A 21,779-nucleotide genomic window follows, 5' to 3' on the forward strand; every position below is an offset into this window, starting at 1 on the left:
CAAGAAAATAATTGTTAATTGGACTCATATTTCCTGAAAAGAACTACTGCCTCTGTCTTGGATGCTAACTCATGCCAAGACAATGGGACACCAGGCTCTTTCCCTCTGTAGGTGTTTCTTTGAAGCTGTTGCAGACAGATGAGCTTTCTAGAGATTTCTATAAACCCACACAGTCCCAGGGATGACATGGCCTTGTCCTCCTTACATCATTAAATTTTCTGAAGGGAAACATTGTGGTGCTGAGCCCTGAATCTGCAATGTGAAGTGGCATTCCCTGATATTATGTTTCTTTTCAGGTCTGATTATAAACCAGTAGAAATAAATCCCCAGTGTCATTGTGCCTGATATTCAAGACCTTTTTTCCTCAAAGCACACTGAGGCTAATGACTCTGAATTTCCTGGGATGGATCTACCTTAGTACAGTGACAATGTCGACTGGATAAAGGAGCAGACAAAAATTTTGCCTTTTATAAGCTGAATTAAACAGATATCCCTACCTGGGCAGCAGATGCTAAATTCCCACAGTGACAGCCTGTGTTAACCTACAGTTCCAGGAGTTTCCTCACAAGACATGGAGGGGGACACACAATACTTCAACAGCTGGTAGGCAGAGAAAGATCACCCGATACCGGCTGACCACATGCCTGAAGGACTGCAGACCAAGGATAGCCATGAATGTGATGGCAGGAAGTGAGTTTGGCCAATCAGAGTTGGTCTCTCTTGAGTGTGACAAGAGACTATTACTATACCAGCAGTCAGAGAAGCAAATGTCACACCATAAAAGACAAACATTTGGGTTTTGACAATCTTTTTTATTCAAGATGCCTCTCCATGCCTAATTTTTTGTACAACATCAATTTTCTGCATGCCTTATTTTATCTCACACTCACATTTCTTTCTCCTCTAGCTTGGAGGAGGATCTGGGGTATTTATCTTTTTGACACTCCAAGAGCACTGATACTCCACATACCAGAAGTTCTACTTCTTTTCCACTACTTAGTGAAATCCAAAAGCACACCTACCTCCAGATGTGTTATCACACTACAGATGAACAGGAAGAACAAGTCACACTTTGAAAGGTTACGCTTATTGGCAAAGCTAATTTGTTCTCCGGTTACAGACTAGAAACTGATAAAAATGAGCATTCCTGATGTACCTAAAACATATTTCATATTCCTTCCAGCAACGGTCAGTTTATCTATAGTTTTCTTCCTTCAAGGAACAGATATCCAAGTAGTTTGACTGTTTTCCACATTTGCAGACACTTTTTTCCCATCTGCCTGTAAAATGTACACATCCCTTACCATCATCTTTAAAACCTTGCACTTGGAAACAGTAAGTCCTGTGATCTTGTTTGGTTGCCACTGACTCAGATTGTGCCAGAAATCTAATTTCTGTGCCTGTATTTTCACAGCAAACATTTGAAATATTTAAAGGGAGAGTTCAGCTTAAAACTCATAAAATGAGAAAGTTCTTGCTAATAGATTGAGGAGCTTCTTAATTCAAGACACATCCTAGTCTTTAAAATCCTTCCAAATAATTATTGAGCTGAACTCAGAACCAGCTATAATGGTGGAAAGGAATTAGATTACAGCCTCTCCCAGATGGATGTAAGCCATTCATTTGCCTGATTTGTGGGACCACAAGCTGTTCTAACATTCTTACTTTACAATTAGTTTCTTCAGAGCCAAAGTTCCTCCTGATTATTTTTTTCCCTACAGAGTTTAGAAAACTTCTGTGCTGATTTGCTTAACAAAAAGCTTTCTCTTCAGTGTCTGGGAGAGATGTCAGTTACAGGTCTGTAACAATGTAGACCTTAAGACTGGGTCTTTTCCCTTCCCATACAGATGAAGATAAAACAGATTATATATGACTGAACTACTTCTCTGCTATCATAGGTGTTATCTCTTGGATAATGAAGTAACCCAGTCATTCTGCTCATGCTGATCCTCAAAGTACAACATGGTCACTGATGACTTATCGCTCTCTTCTGGTTTATGTCAAGATTGAAATACAGTTATGGGCAGCATTTTGCATCATGAGTAATCAATTTGCATGCTTCACTACAAAGGACACAAGGTTCCTGAAGGAACTCATTTTTGCCAACTCATTGTTTATGGGAATCTTTGCCAGACTTTTACACTCGTATCAGAGAGTAGAACCAGGCCAGTCATGAAAGTGTGAGAGGCACAGAAGGGCAAGACTGTACACTGTTACTGCTAATCTGTCCAATCACTTCCAGGAAGAAAAACTTCATATTACACAAATGATCTCGAAACACTAAAATATCCCTCCAAATTCTTCTTTTCTTGGCAAAGATAACATGTTAACAGCTGCATATGCATCTCTGGCTATGAGATATTGGTAGATAAAACAGAACCAAATTCTCCAGTGTGCAATTATCTGTTATGCTGATGTAGTTCTCTCTGGAGGAGAGATATATTCTGAGAGAGTCCATTTAAGGAAAACTAAAGTAAAAAAAAGTTACATTTTCTGTAGAAAAGTTCACAGATATAAAGTTGCCATGACAACTGTGTTTGGCTCTGGAAAAGGGGGAAAATGGCTCTTTTTAGACTGAAGTAAAAAAAAATAAGGGTTTCAATGCAAAAGAAACCCACAAAACCCAAATGGTATTGGAATTACAAAGGGTGAAAGCACCTCCCTTTCCCTACTTTTCCCATATACAGGGCACGTTCCTGGTATTCTGTGTTCCAAAATTCTACATGTTGCACCTTAGCTGCAAAACAACAGAAGCAGATTTCCTGCATTTAGACAGCACAAAAGTGCAAACTTATAACTTCATCAGATCGTGGAAGGCTCAGAGAAGAAAGAAAAAAGCCAATATGTGTCCATCTTCTGGGAAAGCAGTCTGGTTTGAAAAGTCTCTCTGTGTTTCACAGTGAAAGATGGCCAGGATGGTTTTCTGTTCTGTTGGTGATTGGAGAATGAAGAGGATTTTAAACCTTTGCTACTGTGTATCCTTTATCAGCAGTCCGCTTCCAACACTTGTGTATGCATACCCCTCCCATGATCACGCAGGCCAACGCAAAGGGAATCGTTGCAATGTACCAGGACAGGCCGACAGCTGGAAAAAGTGAAAGAAAATTAAATATTTTTTTAAAAAAGCCCTCAAAACCATCACCCTCCCAGGAACATAGTTCTCTAAGTTCAAGGAGGAAGAGGAAAAATCACAATAAGGATGTCTGCAAGCTAACCTTCCAGCAGGGTTGATCACTTGTGAAAGGAAGAGGCTTATTGATTGAGCGCTCTGGGAAATGGGTTTTTGAAGGTGGGAGGAAGAATTGGAAAACAATAGAGGGTGGGATTTCAAAGTTGAATCCTCTTGCACACACGTGACTCTTCTCAACCGCTGCTCAGAGTAGCTACAAGCTTTCTGTCTTAGTTTGGTGAAAGCAGAGAAACTCCAAGCAGGAAATAAAAGCACAGCATGGAGAGGGAGTACATAAGAGCTAGTCCACCCTCAAGCTGTCTGAATAATTTCCTCATACAGAGTGGCTTAAAAATTGCCATCAATCAAGCCAAGACTCTGAGCTTTTTCCCAAAAGGCAGCTACCTTCCAAGACCATTGTCCCTCCAGACTGGTTTGAATTATTCCAGTCTATATAGGTTCATGGATCTTCTGTAGAAACACCTGTGTAGCTCATGGAAGACAAGGACACTACATCATCTAGTAAAGTGAGTACGAATCCCTCATCACAGGATGCTGGAGTGAGTCATGAGCTATAACTCATAAAGAAGACTGTAAATGTTCATATGCCTTTCTAACACAGTGTGAGCAAGCTTTGGTAAGTCATCAACGTCACGTAAAGAAACAATTACTATTGCTTCCCACACTTTTCACAGCTGGTTCTTGGCCAATGGTCTAGCACACTGCAACATTAATTACACTGAGCTTAGGGCTCGTCTTCCCATGACTAGGAGCCAAAATAACAACACCCATCATAATTTACACTTCTTGTTGTTTTGGCAGCAGTCTGTGCATGAGGAGAAGGAACACTCTGATTTTTATTTTGCTATTGCCTTTTGTTCCCCAACTTGTTAAAGAACTGGAAGAGATCTGGCCCTGCTGCACCCAGTGGGTGTTTGCCAGTAGTCTCACTGGAGCCACCACTTTCATGAAGTGTGTCTAAATTGGAACCCCATCTAATGAACAGACATACCAACACAGATCTTTATCCCTGATGTCAGTAAATGACCCACAGAACATGTAGTTTCTGAATAGGCTATTCCAAAGGCTACTGGTGAAAGAGGCCACCAATTTCCTCAGGCAATAAATTATGCCAATCCTAGCCCTGACTGCAGAAAAGATGATGATAATTTAGCATTATAATAATTATAATAATGATTCTAAATAAGCTGCCAAACCAGTTACCTTCCTGCTTGACTCTTGTTGGCAGTACTTGGTAGCCGTATATGTTCTGGGCCAGACATGTAAAGTCTGTAAAAAAATCCACTTCTTCAACAGAATCAAAAATCAGTGGCACTTCAATGAAGTTTTCACCATTTTCTACAATTTCTCTGGAGAAAAAAAAAAAAAAAGAAAAGAAAGTTTATGTTAAATCCTCATATAAGCTGTCTTTTCTCTGATGTGTTCATTCTGAGCACCTTGCAAGAAAACTGGATATTTGCTCATTTCTCAAATAGCCTCTTGTGTCTTCCAGCACAGTTGCACCAAATATTTGAGTTCCAGCAATTAGTACCCATCCTGTACTTGTTCAATCTTACAAGAAAAAAAAAAAAAAGTTTGCATTTGTCTTGCAAAAATTAAGGGAGGGAAGAAACGAAAACACAATTCTGCCTATGTTTGAGATCTCTACACAGCATTGTGGAAGTACCTAATTCCTTCTCTCTGATCACCTATTAGTTTTCTGATATTAGTCCTATCAGGTGGAAGAGGACATATGGAGAACATAGCTCTCCAAATGCTCACTTAGCAAAATGAACCACCATACCTGTCTATCACTCACCCAAAGCCAAGAGCTCAACACAAGAAACTGTCTAGGAAGTTTCCAGCTTGTTTCAACTTGATTGTTTCATCAGGCCAAATATTGGAAAGGCCAATTATTGGAAAGTGGTTTTGTAGCTGCAGTAAAGCATTCTTTCTTGCTATGTCTTAATCGTTGCTGAAGCAGATCTGTCATGATCTGATAATGAGTCTGCTGTGCAGTGTAGCAATGGCGTTCCCTGACTGCAGGAAGGCAGCAACACAGCAGTACCAGGGTGCTTTGCCAGAGATTTCTATGGGGAATTTATCCTGGTGGCATTTCAACCTATTTGCCTTGCTGCTATTCTGAGGGCTTCCAGAAGAACTGGGCTGTCTCACACACTGTGGGCTCCACATGAGCCATAGTTGGCATGGTCCTCTCCTTGTGCAATTGTATAATAATATATAACAATAGTGATAGTAATAATAAAAATATTTGTTTAAGTTCAGATAAGAGTGCGTGTGCTGCTCTAAAGCCTTCAGAGACCATAGTAGCACATAGAATCATAGAATCATTTTAGCTAGAAGAGACTTTTAAGATCGAGTCCAGCCTTTGACCAGGATCTTTGCCCAAGATCTGCCTTAACATCATGCAGAAGACAGGAGCTCACCTGGAGCTGTCTCTTGCAAAGGACCAGGGCATTTCCATCATGCTACATGTTAACTGGCACTGATGGCCCCAAAGGGCCAAAATGAGCTCATACCCATAACTGTTACACACTCTTGTCCCTCCAAATAGGGATGTGGCATCCTCAAACTCTGTTGGGAATGGTCTCTGCCCCATTGTAAAGCCTAATCGATAGTTAGGAGCTCTTTGAGATGGTGCTAGCTGCTGAGTAAGTCATTTAACCATAAACAGCAGAGGCAATGGCATCCGAGAGCCCAGGAACCTTTCCAGCTCTGTCCATCAGTACAGGCAGAGTCACCATGACCCAGCTGAAGGTGATAACCTTTGTGGACATTCTCAGCTTCACCAAATGAGAGAAAAAACATGTCAAATTGTTCTTAATTTGGCCTCAATTAAGAGATTTCAGCCCGTAGGTTTACCTCCCATTTGCAAAGCACTAGAAGCATGCCTGAACATAGCAAGTTAGCACTGCTCAGGTCACATGTCACAGGTACAGAAAGCTCATCTTTTCTCTTCTTTCCTAGTGGAAAAAGCCTTAAGGCATGTAGCTATGAGGCTGCTGGAAAAGCCTTAAGGTATGCAGCTATGAAGCAGTTGAGAGAAGGATCCAAGAGACAAGAGGGTGTGGGACATTGTGTTTCTCCCTTCCATCATCACCCCCCACAGTGCTTCACTGGGAGCCTCTGTGAGTCAGTTTAACACAATAATATGGAAAAGAACAAGCCTAGGGGGGGAAAAAACAATGATATTTAAGAAAAAAAAAAAAAAAAACAAAACAAAACAACAAAAGCCACTGGATAATTTTGTGTTAAGTGTTTTTCAGAAAACCTAATGAATGTCAGGGAGATGATGTGGCCGTTTTTCCATGACAGGGTAAGGAGAGAGATAAGAGAAGTCCCTTCACTTTCCACTGCCATCAGCTCTTACATCAGCTCAGCTGCCCATGAAAATGTGCTTCAACTTTAAGCCTTGAAGTTGGCACATTTGCAATGTACCATGAATGAAAAATAGAGATAAAGAATCTGTTTCACCCTACTTGTGTTGGATTTGGGGTTTTGTCTGCCTGGTATTTTTCTCAGCACTCATCTTCACTTTAGATCTGTCCGTATCCCATTTTGTTACCTGCCACTGAGAATGTCTGTAATGCTGCAGGTTAATACAGCACAAGGAAACATTTTCATCCAGACTTACTGTCGTTCCCCCTCTGTAACTCTGCTTTGCTTGTAAATCACATCAATGACGGTGTCATTTGCTAACCATTCCACGTCTGTATGGCTGTGGCTGCTCAGTCCAATAAACACTTTGCATGGGAGAGTCATCTTGGAGCCTGTTGGTAAAAGAAAGATTAAAAAAACTATTTGGACACATATGGAGAACTATTCCTTCTCTTGGTGAAAACCAACATGTCCAGTGAGAGATCAAGTTCCCACATCTGTCAGGCACCATTACATTCAAAATTGAAGTTAAGCCTCAGATCGCTTTTGATTCTCTGCTCCTTGGCAGAAAGACCCTTCAATTTGGCAGTCCTTCCTGCTGCTAACCGAATTACTTTCCCATTGCAACAGTCAGCATTAGACACATTCCTCAGGAGGCAGTCGTGTTCTTGTGGCCTTGCTCCTCCTGACATATTGCAGCCTATGAGGCATGCTGTGATTTACTGTTCTGCATTAGCCAGCAGCATAGCCTCACTCAGAGGTGCTGTGAGCAAGAGCGTTCGGCTCAAGATGGAACCACCACAGATAAAGGGATCATGACAAAAATCAGAAATGTTGCTGTAATTATCATAATTCAGAGCTAAGGATAAAGAGCCTTCAGACTGGTGCATATTTATAGTATATGGAAAACACAGGGCATAATAATGCAAACCATCCTATTATTATATCTATGCAGATGGTGATAAAAGGGACATAAAACACTCCACAGAGCTAGACCGGTGAAAAAGAAAATAAAAAGACCTGGTAGTCCTATGCTGATGGAAAGAAAAGTGGCAAGGAAAACTAAGGCATCATAGGACACAGCTGCGTGTGTGTGGGTATGCTACCCAAGTTAGTTATAAAAAGCTTAGAGTAAAATATATCTGTCATTTTCCGGGAAGAGGAAATGCAACAGAAATTTGTTATCATAATATAATCTTCAAAGGAAAATTGAGATCCTATCAAGGTACTTTTCAACAACAACTGTGTAGTTCAAACAGTATGAAGATGTGATTTTGTCCCAAAGAGCTTGATGGCTCATTCGAAGCTACCAGATAACCTAGACTGACTTGAAGGAATATTGAAAAGTATACTTCCTAGTGGAGGGGGACTCTGAGCAGCCAATCTAAGTGTATACATTTTTCTTCTGTTACTAGTGGCTAAAGCCTACAGCTTCTCCTACATGGAAAACAATGTCTAGTTATTGTCCATCTAGTTATGGACAATAAGACCAAAAACCTACTACAGTACCAACTCTCAGCTAATATAATAAACACCAAAAGAACTGTAACAATTTATGCCAACAAATTACACTGTAAGAGGACCTGCTGTAATTGTTGCCTGATTAGATGTTTCCAAAAATGATCTTGGGCCTTACCAAGAGCAGCTGATGTTGTCTTTCGTGTTGGATACACAATTATTGGAGTAATTCTCTTTTCTTGTTCTGGAGAGGGAGAACAGAGAATTAATTCTAGCAGAACAGAAAATGTGGGCATTGCCCCAGAACTGCAGAGAAATGTGTCAGTTTGCTCAGCCTATTTCCTCTCCCTAGAAAGCATTTGGTTATTAAACCCGCTGTCCAAGAGAGAGGTTCCAGTTTCAATCATAGAGATTTGTGTTTGTGGTGATAGATAGTATCAAGCTCACAGCATGACGCTGAAACAAGGAATGGCAAGTGAGTGTTTCTTGGAAGCAACAGTAGCATTAGAAGCTAAGCAAGGGCCTTTTTTTGAGCAGTGAGAGTCGAGAATCTTGCACCCGTATTTCATAGAATTATTTTGGTTGGAAAAGACCTTTAAGATCATTAAGTCCAACCACTAACCTCACACAGCCAAGCCTATCACTGAACCACGTCTCTCGGCACCTCAGCTACACGGCTGTTAAATATCTCCAGCGATAGTGACTCCACCATCTCCTTGGGAAGCCTGTGCCAGAACTTAGCAACCTGCAGTGAAAAAAGTTCTTTCTAACGTCCAACCTCTCCTGGCACAACTTGAGGCCATTTCCTCTTGTCCTATCATTTATTACTGGAGAGAAGAGATCGACCCCGAGCTCTCTACAGCCTCCTTTCAGGTAGTTGTAGAGAGTGATCGTGTCTCCTCTCAGCCTTCTCTTCTCCAGACCAAACACCTCCAGCTCCCTCAGCCGCTTTTCATCAGCCTTGCTCTCCAGACCCTTCACTGGCTCCCTTGCCTGTCTCCGGACACTCAGCAGCGCCCCGTCGCCCCCCGCCGGCGGCTCGAGGCGGTTTCACCCGGTTGCGAAACTCTGGGTTTCCCCCATCCCGAGCGAGTACTACGTGTTTTCCCTCCTAAGCCCTCTGAAGCCTTTTGCAGTGAGCCATCCCCCACCCACCCAGACACCCACTCACCCACCACTGCCCAAAGTCGTAAATTATTCGGTTTAACCACCACAGGCGCTTGCAACATCGCGTTCTGCCTCTCGCTGCGAGTCAGGCAGAAGGGGGACCGACCCCCAGCCCTGCCCCGGGTTGCCGGGGAGGAAACTCGGCAGTGTCAAAGCAAGCACCCATCGAGTCCCCCTGCCCTAGGCAGTGCTGAGGTGCTGACTAGCAGGTCCTCTCATGAGTTTCCTTAACAAAGAAGGGATTCCACACCCCCCCCCTCCCCCCCCCCCAAGCACTGCAACGTTTTAAGGGGGGCAATATTTACCAACAGTCTCCAAATGAATCGTTCTGGTGATTTCATACATCACACCTTCAAATGGAAACGACATCTTGCAAGTGTAATAGCCAGCATCTGTCGGTAGCACAGAAGTCACGATCAGAGAAGCTGAACCTTTCAGAGTTATAAATTTTTCACTGTTGTCTTCTAAAGGCAGAGCATCCTGGAAAAAAAAGACAACAACTGATGTTATGGCTCAGGTAGGTGTGGTTATACCCCATGTAACTTCCAGATAAAATTACTTATTCCTGTCATTCTGTAATTAAAAGTTCACATATCACTGGGAAATCCGAGCAGTTCCACTTTTCCACCAAAAGGCGAGTCCTTCAATGTGTATCCATCTCTAAAATGCTCCGAGGCACTACATGAAGTGTGAAGAATTGCTGTTTCCATCTGTCTACAATGTGTGTGTGTGTAGCTTTTCAGTAAAGTCCACATTTTAAGATGGAAAAGATAGCATAGGCTCTTTCCTGAGTCCTTTGAAGAGTAATCATCTAAGACACTCTTCTAAGCTGAAACCAATGAAGGTTTTCATTACTTTTCATCCGTGACCTCATAAGAGTACTATTCTAAGACAACTTTCAAAGACAAATACTAGTAATCAGGCAGATTTTCACAAAACTATTACTTACCCTACATGATCTCATAAACTGTGATAAATTCCTGCTCTATATCATTAAGGCTCTGTTAAACACAGAGGTTGGAGCCCTGCTAGGAACAACGATGTGATTTCTCCATGAAGCCAAGGCTCTTCCTGAGAGTTGTAACAAGAACCATATTGAAGGGGGAGCCTTTTAGTGAGATAAGTAAGTTATAACCCTCTTCTGAAGAGGGTCCTGAGGAGAGATATTTTGCTGATATGGCACCAATCACAATATAGGCACCTCTGTATGAAGCCAGCCTAGGTATTATATCCTATGGCAAGAATGATAGCTTCATGAGTGGGAGTGTAAGTAAAAACTAACTCAAGGTATTACACAAATGTAAGTTTTTCTTGCTGTCTAGTGCAAGATTGTATGGTTGAGCATGATGGCCTGAAGGATATTTGACCTTGCAGGCAAAACCAGGCTTGTCTGCTTGAAAAGCCATCTACTGTTAAGGATAAGTTAGGCAAGAGAACACTATCAGCAATGTGTGATGAATCTACTACTTCAAAATGTTGTATTCCACTTGATTAATGACAGTTACCCCATCTGAACAGCTCAGATGGAAGAAGCATCACTGGGAGATCCTACTTCATGTGGTTCACCAGAGGAGCCACAAAAGGAAGCACAGTGCCAAAGAGGGTGCTCATCTGAAGCTGCAAACCAGTTACGGCAGGTAATCTAGCCTTAAAAAATTACACCATCTGTGACAGCATATAATATGTGGGATCACTTCATCCTGTGCCGAGTCCATCCTAGTTAACCTTTCTTTAAGTCTATACATCCTCTCTCAAATTTGTTGCATATTGTGCTGTGCTCACTTCTTTAACATGATGTTCAGGAGAAACTGAAAGGGAAGTACATGCCTTTACAAACAGATTTGGATTAGGCTTTGCACAAAGAGGAGATGAAGACTCTACCTTGTACCACTTGAGCTCCAGGCTTGTCCTGTTTGGTGCAAAATCCCATAAGTCAGGGCAAACGATCTTTCCAGTGGTGAAAGTGAAAAGGACCTGGGGATAGGCGATCTCCTGAACAGCTGTTTTCTTCATAACGGTGAGGTGGATGGAGACCTCTGCACAGTAGGAGGAGTTCCTGCAGACAGAGGGGTGAGAGGTGAGCAGCTACCAGCAACGAGAGGAGTTCGAGTGGCACCCTGGGTTTCCTCCTTGTTCTCTTTCCCTCTTCAGCAGTTTCTGAGAGGCCAAGACTGAGTATCAGAAGGGTTGCTGGAAAATCACTGTTATATTTTTTAGCACAATCTAAACATGTTGCTGACACATGTCTGCCTCAGAGTTTCAGTCTTTTTTGTACACCAAATTTGCTGTGCACCCTTAGGCTATGGCATGATTTTAATTTTGCAAGGAGAGTGAACATGTTCGCCTGAACAGTTGCAGTTGTGTCATGAATCATCCACCATTTCCTTGAAAGACGTATTGACCGTGAAAACCCTCATGATTGGGACCTAACAATGAAATAAAAAGCCTAAAGCACATATTAGAACATATCTGCAGTTACTATTGAAAAATGAGTAGGTATTTCTATGAGTACATATTATTTTGTATAGAAAAGAAGATGCTGCTTTTAAAGTTTTGCAATATTTCACTTTGCATGGAATCATAGGGTCATTTTGGCTGGAAAGGACCTTTAAGATCATTGAGTCCAACCACTAACCTCATGCTGCCAAGCCCACTGCTAAACCATATCAGTCAGCACCTCATCTACAAGTCTTTGAAATACCTTTAAGGATGATGACTCTACCATCTCCCTGGGCAGCTTGTGCCAGCGTCTAACAATCCTTTCAGTGAAAAAGTTCTTCCAAACATCCAATCTAAACCTCCCCTGACACAGCTTGAGCTCATTTCCTCTTGTCCTATCACTCATTACCAAGGAGAAGAGATCAACCCCCACTTCCTTTCAGGTAGCTGTAGAGAGCAATAAGGTGCCCTCTGAGTCTCCTTTTCTCCAGGCTAAACAGCCCCAGATCCCTCAGCTGCTCCTTGTATGACCTGTGCTCCAGATCCTTCACCAGCTTTGTTATCCATCTCTGGACATGCTCTCCAAAGTGACAATAGCTTCCAGTCCCAAGTAGGGCCAAACTGAGGGAGACAAATGCTTAAACTACATCCTTTACAACCTCCAAAGGCTGCCTCAGAGGTGCCTCTAACCAGGGTAGTGCTTGACCCCCGAGAAGCCAGTGAGTCATGGCTGTGACCTCTTGGAAAGCAGCTGGAGGCTGCTACCAGACAGACTTACAGTACTTCTAGGGCACTGTGACTGGCCGTCATCAACAGGCCAGATGCCTAAATCCAAAATATTTGCTCAGCAGATGCAGAGATCTGTGATCACTTGTTCTACCCTCATTTTACAGAGTGTTGGAAAAAATTCCAGTGGCTTCCCTGGATGAGTGAATTGCAAAGAAAATACAATTTTTTTGTACTTTATTAATCTTGTAATAACATTAGCAATGAAGTTATGCATTCTGATCTTGTGTATCTTTTTTGAAGAGATTTCACAGCATTTTATTGTGGCTGTCAGTAACACTACCACAGTGTTACAGGTTGAGGAACTGAGGCAGAACAGTCCAGAAAGGAGATTAAAAAACAAAGTAGTTGCCTTCAAAGTCTCAGGCAACTACTCTGTGCTCTAGGATGATACTTGCAAACTTTTGTTATTCTGGCCTTACTGTCAAGCTCTTCTCTTTTACCCCACCAATGCAACTGCTGCTGAGATGTGTGGAAAGGTCAATACAATGTGCTGATCACGATTTATAGATGGTAGGGGTTGAAAGGAACCTCTAGAGATCATCTAGTCAAACCCCCATGCCAAAGCAGGTCCACCTAGATGAAGTCACACAGGAACACGTCCAGGAAGATTTTGAAAACTTCCAGAGAAGGAGACTCCAAAACCTCCCTGGGTAGCCTGTGCCAGGACTCTCTCACCCACATAGGAAAGAAGCTTTTCTTTATGTTTAAGCGGACCTTTTTGTGTTTCAGCTTTTGTTCATTATCCCTAGTCATATCACTAATCACTACAGAAAAAAGATTTTGCCCCATCCTCTTGCAATACACCTTTCAAATACTTGTAAATATTAATGAGATCCCCCCTCAATCTGCTCTTCACCAGGCTGAACAGCCCCAGGGCCCATGGCTTCTCCTCACAAGAAAGATGCTACAGTCAGTCCTCTCATCATCTTGGTGGCCTCATGCTGGCCTCTCTCTAAAAGTTCCCTGTCCCTCTTGAGCTGAGTTGACATATGTCACTCAAGAGGTGCGCCTTGACAGCAAGGAAACTCTGCTCTATGCAGGCAGCTGCAGGTATATTTTCCACTATAAACCCCAGCCAAGGATGTACTGGGAAGCTGACTGGAAGGAGGAGCTGGAAGGAGACAAGGACCTGAAACACCTTATGGAGTTTAGGCTCTAATGGTGACAGGCATTTTTAGCTTCCTCAGTCCCTTACAAATTCAGATCATGGTACTCCTTTTGAAACTGTATAATGGAATGTCATACACTCAGAAAAAAGATGACCAAGTCACAACACACTGTGGTATCGTAAGTCTGTTCCCAGACTAGTAAATACACATTGGGTCTTATGACAGATCTTCCAGCAAAAACAAGGCAATCTGGTCTGGTTTAAAATATGACGCAAAGGAAAAGTAAATACCAGAGATAAAGAAGAGGGGAGAAGAAAGTCACTTCAGAGCCTTTTCAAATGCTTGTAAGGCAATTGGAAGTGCAAACAAGGCTATTTGCTTTGCTGGAGCTGTAACAGGAGGGTTACACTCTGCAGAATTCCCTATCTGCAGCATGTCCCCACTTGCCCCACACCTGAGAGCCCAAACTGTCACATACACTGTTTCCTTGTGAGAGCGTAGCCAGTGTCATGATTTCTCTAGATTTCTATATATGTACCTACAGGAGATTACACAATGCATTTAAGAGTTCTGACTTTCCACTATTTTTTTTCTCTAATAAAGTAACTGAAGAAATTATCTAGTTATGTTCTGAACACAACTAGAATTAAACTCATGAACCAAACTAACATATTTTAGACATAATCTTGTTAGCTTACTGTATTTTCTTTTGAATACCCACCTTCTGGTGCAGATATATACTCCCGAGTCTTCTAGTGTTGCTGGCAAAAACCAGAGTGCATCTCCTTTTGCCCAGATCCTTGGATCTTCGTCTCTTCCTGCTATCATGGTTTTTGAACCATTTTTATACCATGTGATATTAGGGGTCAAGGCAGAAAAATCCAAATGTTTGTATCTGGGGGAAGGGCATTTCAGAACCACAGGTTCTCCATGCAGTTCATAGTAGTGTTTGTAAAACACGGTGTGATCTGGGCAGGTTTCTATATAAATCAGAGATATTTTTATATTACTGTCAGCCAGGCACATTAAGAAGAAAGGAGAAGGTAGACAGAAGCAAAAAAAGAAGACAAAAAACCCCCATTCCCTTACCTGTGCTTTTGACTTGCTGGATTCTGAAAGCAGAGGCACTCACTATACATGTCACCAGGAGAAAGAAGATTCCATACATTTTTTCCCAGAGGAAATCAGGAGAAGACAGAGGGAAAGTGTCTTGAAATCTACAGGGAAGGTTATTACAAGACAGAAGATACAATGAAAATACTCAAGGTTAACTTATGAGTTAGCTACTCTTTCCTCACTCCAGATCTGGTGAGCTTTGATTCACTGTTAGTGAGCAGAAAGTCTTCTTCATGAAGTTTATGAGGGCTGACTTGTGGAACAAGAGCATCTGACTTGGCACAAACACACCACTTCTTTCCCTTTTCTTTCACCCCAGGAGATGCAAACAACATACCACAAGATGCTGCTGTCCCCACGTCTTTTCAGTGTGACAGCTACGGGTGGAAAAATCTAGCTCTACTTATTTTGCAATAAAATGTGACTAAGGCGTGGGTTGGCCACTGCTAGTCTGCTGTAGTGGCATAGCTTGAGTGAATACAGGAGCAAAGATGCATCAGAATAAACTTTAGGTCTCTTAAGCTCTCACTTCAGGTGTCTCCCAAGGTTGTGTGGCCCTCATTAAATCCTGTGTCACTTTATCTTCCCCACTATGGCTACCAAAGTGAGCCAGTTATCATAGATCAGGCTGCAGGCAAACTTCCTGATATAACCACAGTCAAGCTTTCAAAGTCTCCAACAAAGAATTCTCTTGGGACAAAAAACTTTGACTCCCATGGCATGCACACTCATCTTGCTGGCTGTGCACAAGGGGGTTTTCAGCATGGACACTATTACCACCCCTGCTAAAAGAAAGATGAGGAAAACCCTGAACAACTTGTCCTAAAAACCAAACACGGTGACACTGTGGAGAAACAAAACTATCCGCTGCCAGTCATTCACTAATTGTCATTTGTATTGGCCTGACATGAACCAGGCAGCTTCTTGGTGCATCGCTGAATGCTTTCTGATCTGCCACCAGGTCTCAGCTGCTGCTACTCAGTTCATTATGTCTGATCTCAGTGTACCGCCGGCAAAAATACATAAAACATTATACATATACATACGTGTGTGTGTGTACTGGTTTATGCTCTATGTATTTGTGTGCAACACAGTATGCATTTGCACATGTTACATGTTCTTCCATTTTCTATGCATAAATGTAAATTGCATGCATTCAGCATTAGCCTAACACTATGATTTTTCCATAGAATTAACATTAAATGACCCAACAGCTATGTCAAATTGTATCCAAAAGCAAAAACACATTTCTACCAATACAACACATTCATATTCACAGCTACTCACCTTCAGGCATCTTCTGTGTACCTCATCATACTCACTTTTATCATGTGGTTTTAATCCAAATTTCTCTCTGTTCTGTTTCTCTCTGTTCTATTTATCTCACACCTGATGGTTTGACTACAATAAACTATTTCCAGCTTATTGGAATCTCTACTACACCGCAAAGCCAACCTCTTACTCAATAATACTGTTTCATAACCACGGGTCACCCCTGCAAGCGCTTCCAGGGCCTTGACATGGAGCTGTAGACCCTCTTTTTTAGGCACCTGGATTAGGTGCCTACACAATCTGAGGGCCTAGGAGAGGTTTCAATTCCTAGATTTCCATTGGATTCACCCACCTGTGCTTCTGCAGTCTTTCTGCCATTGGCTTCTGATGGAAAGATATGAGGCTGAAAATCACTGATGAGGACCTTATATAGGGTTTAGCTCAATGGGCAGTGGAAATGTGTCTCTCGTTGCCCAATCAGATTTGTGTCACAACCAACTGACATTTTAGATCCACCTTTATTTCCTTCCGTAGAGTGAGGGTGAGAGAAACAGAGACACAGAGGGAGAGAAAATATGTGTTTGGATTTCCCAAAAAAAGGGGAAATGACCGCTAAATATATGACTAAATTTCCCTTTTGCTGATGAATGGTCTTCACATGACTATTTCACACACTATCTCAAATAAAAAATTCTCATGGAAGGTGTCCTGCAGCATTGACAGCAGCTAAATAAATCATTCCATAATGTGGTTTACCAAGTTCTTCATGAGAAACATAAATCTAAATCTCTTGTGATTTCCCAGATAACGTGTGAATCACAATGGGTTGATTTGCCTTCCCTTCCATAATATCCATCTTAGTGTCACAGCTTATGGTAAGGCTCTCTTTGCAATGCAGTATAAAGAATCATAAGCAGATTATGGCATCCAGGCTCATGAGCAGAAGGGGTAAGAAAGGATTATGAATGTTGGCAACGTTGGCCTTCACCTGTTTAGAAGAGGGCAGTTTAGACTTCAGTCTGGACCTGGACCACAAGCTAATTTTTATTGTGCTTTGTCATGCCACGTGATGCCTCCTGCATTTCTTACAGCCTCTTGGTCCTTCAGGGAGCAGTTGTCATGCACTGCCTCATCGCTAGTGGAGGAAGGCAGCCCGTGGTGTCCAGCTGACTTGTCAGAGCTGGAGTCACTGCACGAATCCCTGCCTGTAGACCTCAGTAAAATACTCTCCCCGGACTTTGTAAACCTCAGCTGAGCAGCCCTGGTCTGGAGCACTAGGGTCATCTACTATGGAGAGAAGAAACATGTAGATGAATACACATTAATATACTCCAATCTTTGGGGATATGTCTATGCTCAGGTTGCACATCTTGTTTTGTGCAGGCAATATCCACCACACTACAGCAACTTTAGGAAATAAACAGAAAAAAGAAATCAGGAAGCTCCATATTTCAGTTTGTAATTAATAGTCTTCGCAGTTTCTATATCCTGATCAACGCAATCATCACACGGGTTTCTGTAGCTAGCAGCACCACACACAGCTAACCAGTTTTTGTTAAGAAGTCCTGTTATTTGTGAATCTGAAAGTTAGATAATGCAACTAAAAGTTGTTACTGTTCTGTGGCGCTCCATCTTCTCAGTGAAAATAAAGAACTCATTTCCATTGATGCTAAACTCCCACATTTGGGCTATGAAACCACTGGTCTCATTTTCTGTAACCCCTGCACTTCATTCTGAGAATCTGTCCTCCTGAGTTATTAAATTATTTCAGTCCTTTCTTTTCCAGTTCACTGTATGTCAGCCAGACAGAAGGACTGTCAGACTGGGTGACCTATGTTATACTAAGTCTAAGTTCAAGCTATTACTACATAATACACAATAGAGATGGGGGTCTCTAATGGTAACCCTGGTCACAAGAGCCAGGCAAGCTCCCAGCAAATAACTCAGACGTTTAACAGGCTGTAAAAGAGTAAAACTGCAGGAAATGAGGTTTGATGTCTTTGAAAAGATTGTGCCTACTAACTGCTGCAAACATATTCATTGTACTCACAGAGTTAAGCCATGAGACAGTAAGCAGTTCAATGAGCAGCAGAACTAGCATCACTTGCTTTTCTGGAGAGTTTTGTTTAATGTCCTTACTCCTCTCCACTCCATGCTGATACTCTCTTCCACTGCAAATGCTTCAGATCTCCCCTCATGGTCTTTCCCTCCACTCCCCAGCCCTTTCCTTACCCTCACTTCGTGTCCACTGCTCCCACCTCACCCATGACTAGTTTGTCTAGGCCAGGTGCAGCTCTCTCACAACTACATCAGTGCTTACTGATCAACTAGTCATTGCCCGTCAGCAAGTATAAGGACTGGGCTCTGCTTGATTTTCCCTTTGTGAGGCAACACTTTGGGTTTCCCATCTGTACACACTGACAGTAACCAATTTTCATTACACTTTTATAAATCCAGGCTCTTTGAAAACACAGCCCCTTGGAAAATACAAGTGAAGAAGGCTAAAGGATTCAAAGCAAGTTTGTAGTGCAGCAGCATATTCTGCTATTGGAAAACTAAACTAAAGCCAAATAGCTACAGAGTTGTAATGGAGTTCCCAAATAGCATAACGTCTTCAGAGATATCTAGTAAGGATCAACACTTTTAATCAACTTTAGTCAGAAGATATCAGTCCCGACTACCTCTTTACCCACAAAATGTTCTGATTGCATGCACCAGTACTAGGAATCTATGTTAAAATATTTTATCTGGAGGTGCAAAAGTCTGGTTTAAAATAACTTGGGAAGAAAGGGACAGGGAAGTGCTGGAGAGAGTCCAGCACAGGGCCACCAAGATGACCAGGGGAATGGAACATCTTTCATAAGAGGAAATACTGCAGGAACTGGGGCGGTTTAGTCTGGAGAAGAGGAGACTGCAGGATGATCAGATTAACATTTATAAATATCTAAAGGGTGGGTGTCAGGAGGTTGGGCCATCCCTTTTTTCTGTTGTATCTAGCAACAGGACAAGGGGTAATGGGATGAAGCTGGAACACAAAAAGTTCCACTTAAACATAAGAAAAAACTATTTCACTGTTCAGGTGAGGGAGCCCTGGCACAGGCTGCCCAGAGGGGTTGTGGAGTCTCCTTCCTTGGAGGTCTTCAAGACCCATCTGGACATGTTCCTATGCAACCTGATCTGGGTGAACCTGCTTCTGCAGGGGGATTGGACTAGATGATCCCTAAAGGTCCCTTCCAACCCCTGCCATTCTATGATTCTATGATTTTTTTAAGAGCTGTTTGCTGAGAAGGTCATGTCACGTTGTAGTTAGTTATTATAGTGTATTTATAAACAGAAATATGCAAGTCTAGCAGCTATATATATAGAGACTCTTTTAGGGAAGCTGGTGTCATTCTGTGGTTTCGTTGTGCTGATGATTCATTAATCCAGCTCAAGAGGCTGGATTAAAGCTGTGAAATTCCTAACTTAAAGACCAGGATATTCCCTGTATGTTTCACCCACTGCTCATCATTCCAGACTGCTATTTCCCGCAACATGGCTACACACAGCTTGCATGCCGTGCTGCATTTGGGTGGGTTTTGCTATCCTAGGACATTCGACAAAATAACCAAAATCTCAAGGAATATCTAGTGTTCTTTCTAGCAGTTCCTTGCAACAGAGGGTCTCAAAAGGCCTCCACAAGCAAGCTGTGTCTGCTGATTATCCCTAGTCCATTGAAGGAAATGCAGGACTCATGGAGTCAAGGGATAGTTAAGGTACCAGCTTTTTCTGGCAGCTCCCAGATTCTGCTGTCTGCCCTGGAGGAACTCATCCAATCGACTCTGTGGATTATGATGTTTGGCATCCAGGAACTGCACTCACATGGACTTATTTACTCTGTTATTCAGTTTGGCTGAGACAGCTTCATACAATTAAAAATAGAAGATTTCTCTGGTTCACATAAGAATAAGGTGATAAGGCATTAAGAAATATTGAACATTGAAAGCTCACTGGCAAGCATATGCAAAGTAAACCACAGCTATTGCACCTATTGATACAGACAAATCTGGTTTCAATAACTTATAATGTCCTTGTGCACATGTTCGCAGATGGGCTCTTGGGGAGCACAGAAACAGAGAGGGAAGAAAAGAAGCTATTTAACTCTGAGAATCACCAAATAGATGAGACAGAAAGACTAAGCAAAGAAATTAGCCCAATGCACAACAGATGTCAAGAATACAGGAATTTACTTTAATAAGTACTGTCATGCACCAGTTGCATATAACTGACTGGGAGAAACAGGAGGAGATGGGCCAAGAGAAACACACTTTGTCATGAGGGAGTGCTCATTTGGCCAGAGTAGAGACAGCTTGGTTACAGATTGTGTCCCTGCTATGGACTCCCAGGACTTTCACAGACTCTTTTACTGCAAAAGAAAACAGACCTGCTATGAAGAATAGTTACATTGTCAATAGCTGGAAGGGGCAGACGGGAAGAGACCCTTATTGTAGAAGTCAGCAGGCTGCAAGTGACTAGAAAGACTAGAAGGGCCCAGAGCCAGCAGCAATGAGGCCAGAAAAAGCTTCAAAAAGTGCCTCACCTGCCCTCATTACAAACGGAGTCTGAGTTGGCCAAGAGGACTCTCCCTGCATTGGCCATGTTCATCACTGTATGCATCACACCCACGTTTGCAGTACTGTCTGACACACTGGACGGTCTTTGTCTTGCATACTAGCACTGCACGCAGACTGCCAGCAGCAGATTAAACTGTCTGTGCATAGACATGTTGCCATACACTGCTGAAATAAAGAACTTCTTTTTAAAAAACACCAAATTTGCTGACCTTTCATTTAAGGAAGAAAAACACCCATGGGGACAGCCTACGTGACGTTATGTAATGTGGAGAAGCAGTGAAGGAGAATTGTTGCAAAGCTGAGTTTGGTGAAAGTTGTAGGGGTAAAGTGCTATCACTGTCTCTACACACTGAGCTGGAGAGGGTAATCTAAATTGCTGAATAGTGGCAGTCTCACCATCACCACATCTGAATGCCTCTAAAATTACAACAAAAGTGAAAAGAAAGAGATAACTCTTGCTTCCCTTCCTTCTCCCATGGATAAGATTATGTATAGGTGTATGCTGAATTTTGTCCACAGTTGTTTGCTACTGGAAAGCCTCAGATGCTGATAATTACATGCTGTAAGTAAAATCAGCAGGATCACTGCTGAAATGCAAGCACAGATGCATGTGTACTTCTTCACAGATCTGCAGGTGATGACTAACAAAGCAGGTGTACCACAATTTGCAGCTCAGCTTGAGCACATCTCCAGGCCACCAGCCATCCCCATTGTTTAGATGGAGCAAGCCTACAGCATACATTGTCTACCATGCCTCAGTTCAGGGCTTCAGGCAAAGCTGCAGAACACACGGTCACCCACCATGTCAGGGCTGACTGTGAGCTAACAATGCTGAGAAGATCATAGAGCAGACATTTCCCATAGCTATGGCATCTTCTCAGACTGCAGGCAGTGAGTCATTAAAGGCAGTAGGAACGTGATAGATAAAAAGCAAACCTGAGACTGCTATCTTTTTTTTTTTATCCTTCCACTTTCAAAATCATACTGTTTGCTTGCAATCATGATCAGTCTTTTCATATGTGAAGCAATATAATGTACTCTGTGGTCTTGCATATGAAAAGTGCCGAGGGATTTAAAAACACAGAAGTGATTACAAGAAGTGCACAGTAACAGAGGATAGTCATTCTGACTGGCATCAAGAGCTGCTTGAGAAAAGAATAAGATGGCAGACTTGTTCTGGATCAGTGACACAATTGAAGAGAGGGCTATAGATAAATGAATAACAAATAAATAAATGCAATAGATACT

General features: G+C 42.2%; 1 protein-coding gene across 1 annotated transcript; it reads right to left on the minus strand.

The window, feature by feature from the left end:
- Positions 1-828: 828 nt before the first annotated feature.
- IL1R2 (interleukin 1 receptor type 2) lies at positions 829-16,297 on the minus strand. Its single transcript, XM_061988491.1, has 9 exons — positions 16,271-16,297; positions 14,620-14,747; positions 14,252-14,510; positions 11,075-11,249; positions 9,499-9,673; positions 8,205-8,270; positions 6,825-6,960; positions 4,394-4,539; positions 829-3,085 (listed from the first exon to the last, which is right to left on the minus strand). Exons 1-9 carry the CDS (start codon positions 16,294-16,296, stop codon positions 2,958-2,960), a joined length of 1,239 nt encoding a protein of 412 aa, XP_061844475.1. The 5' UTR covers position 16,297; the 3' UTR covers positions 829-2,957.
- Between the last annotated feature and the right edge of the window lie 5,482 nt (positions 16,298-21,779).

Source organism: Colius striatus, chromosome 1 (genome assembly GCF_028858725.1).
Source record: "Colius striatus isolate bColStr4 chromosome 1, bColStr4.1.hap1, whole genome shotgun sequence".
Taxonomy (NCBI): domain Eukaryota; kingdom Metazoa; phylum Chordata; class Aves; order Coliiformes; family Coliidae; genus Colius; species Colius striatus.

Excerpts from the sequence above, each read along its gene's own strand:
- IL1R2 (XM_061988491.1), bottom strand. The coding sequence starts at position 16,296 with ATGGCAGAAAGACTGCAGAAGCACAG. Across the intron at positions 14,748-16,270 it reads GAAAGACTGCAGAAGCACAG|ATTTCAAGACACTTTCCCTC; the intron begins GTGGGTGAATCC and ends CCTTCCCTGTAG. Across the intron at positions 8,271-9,498 it reads GATTCATTTGGAGACTGTTG|AACAAGAAAAGAGAATTACT; the intron begins GTAAATATTGCC and ends CTCCCTCTCCAG.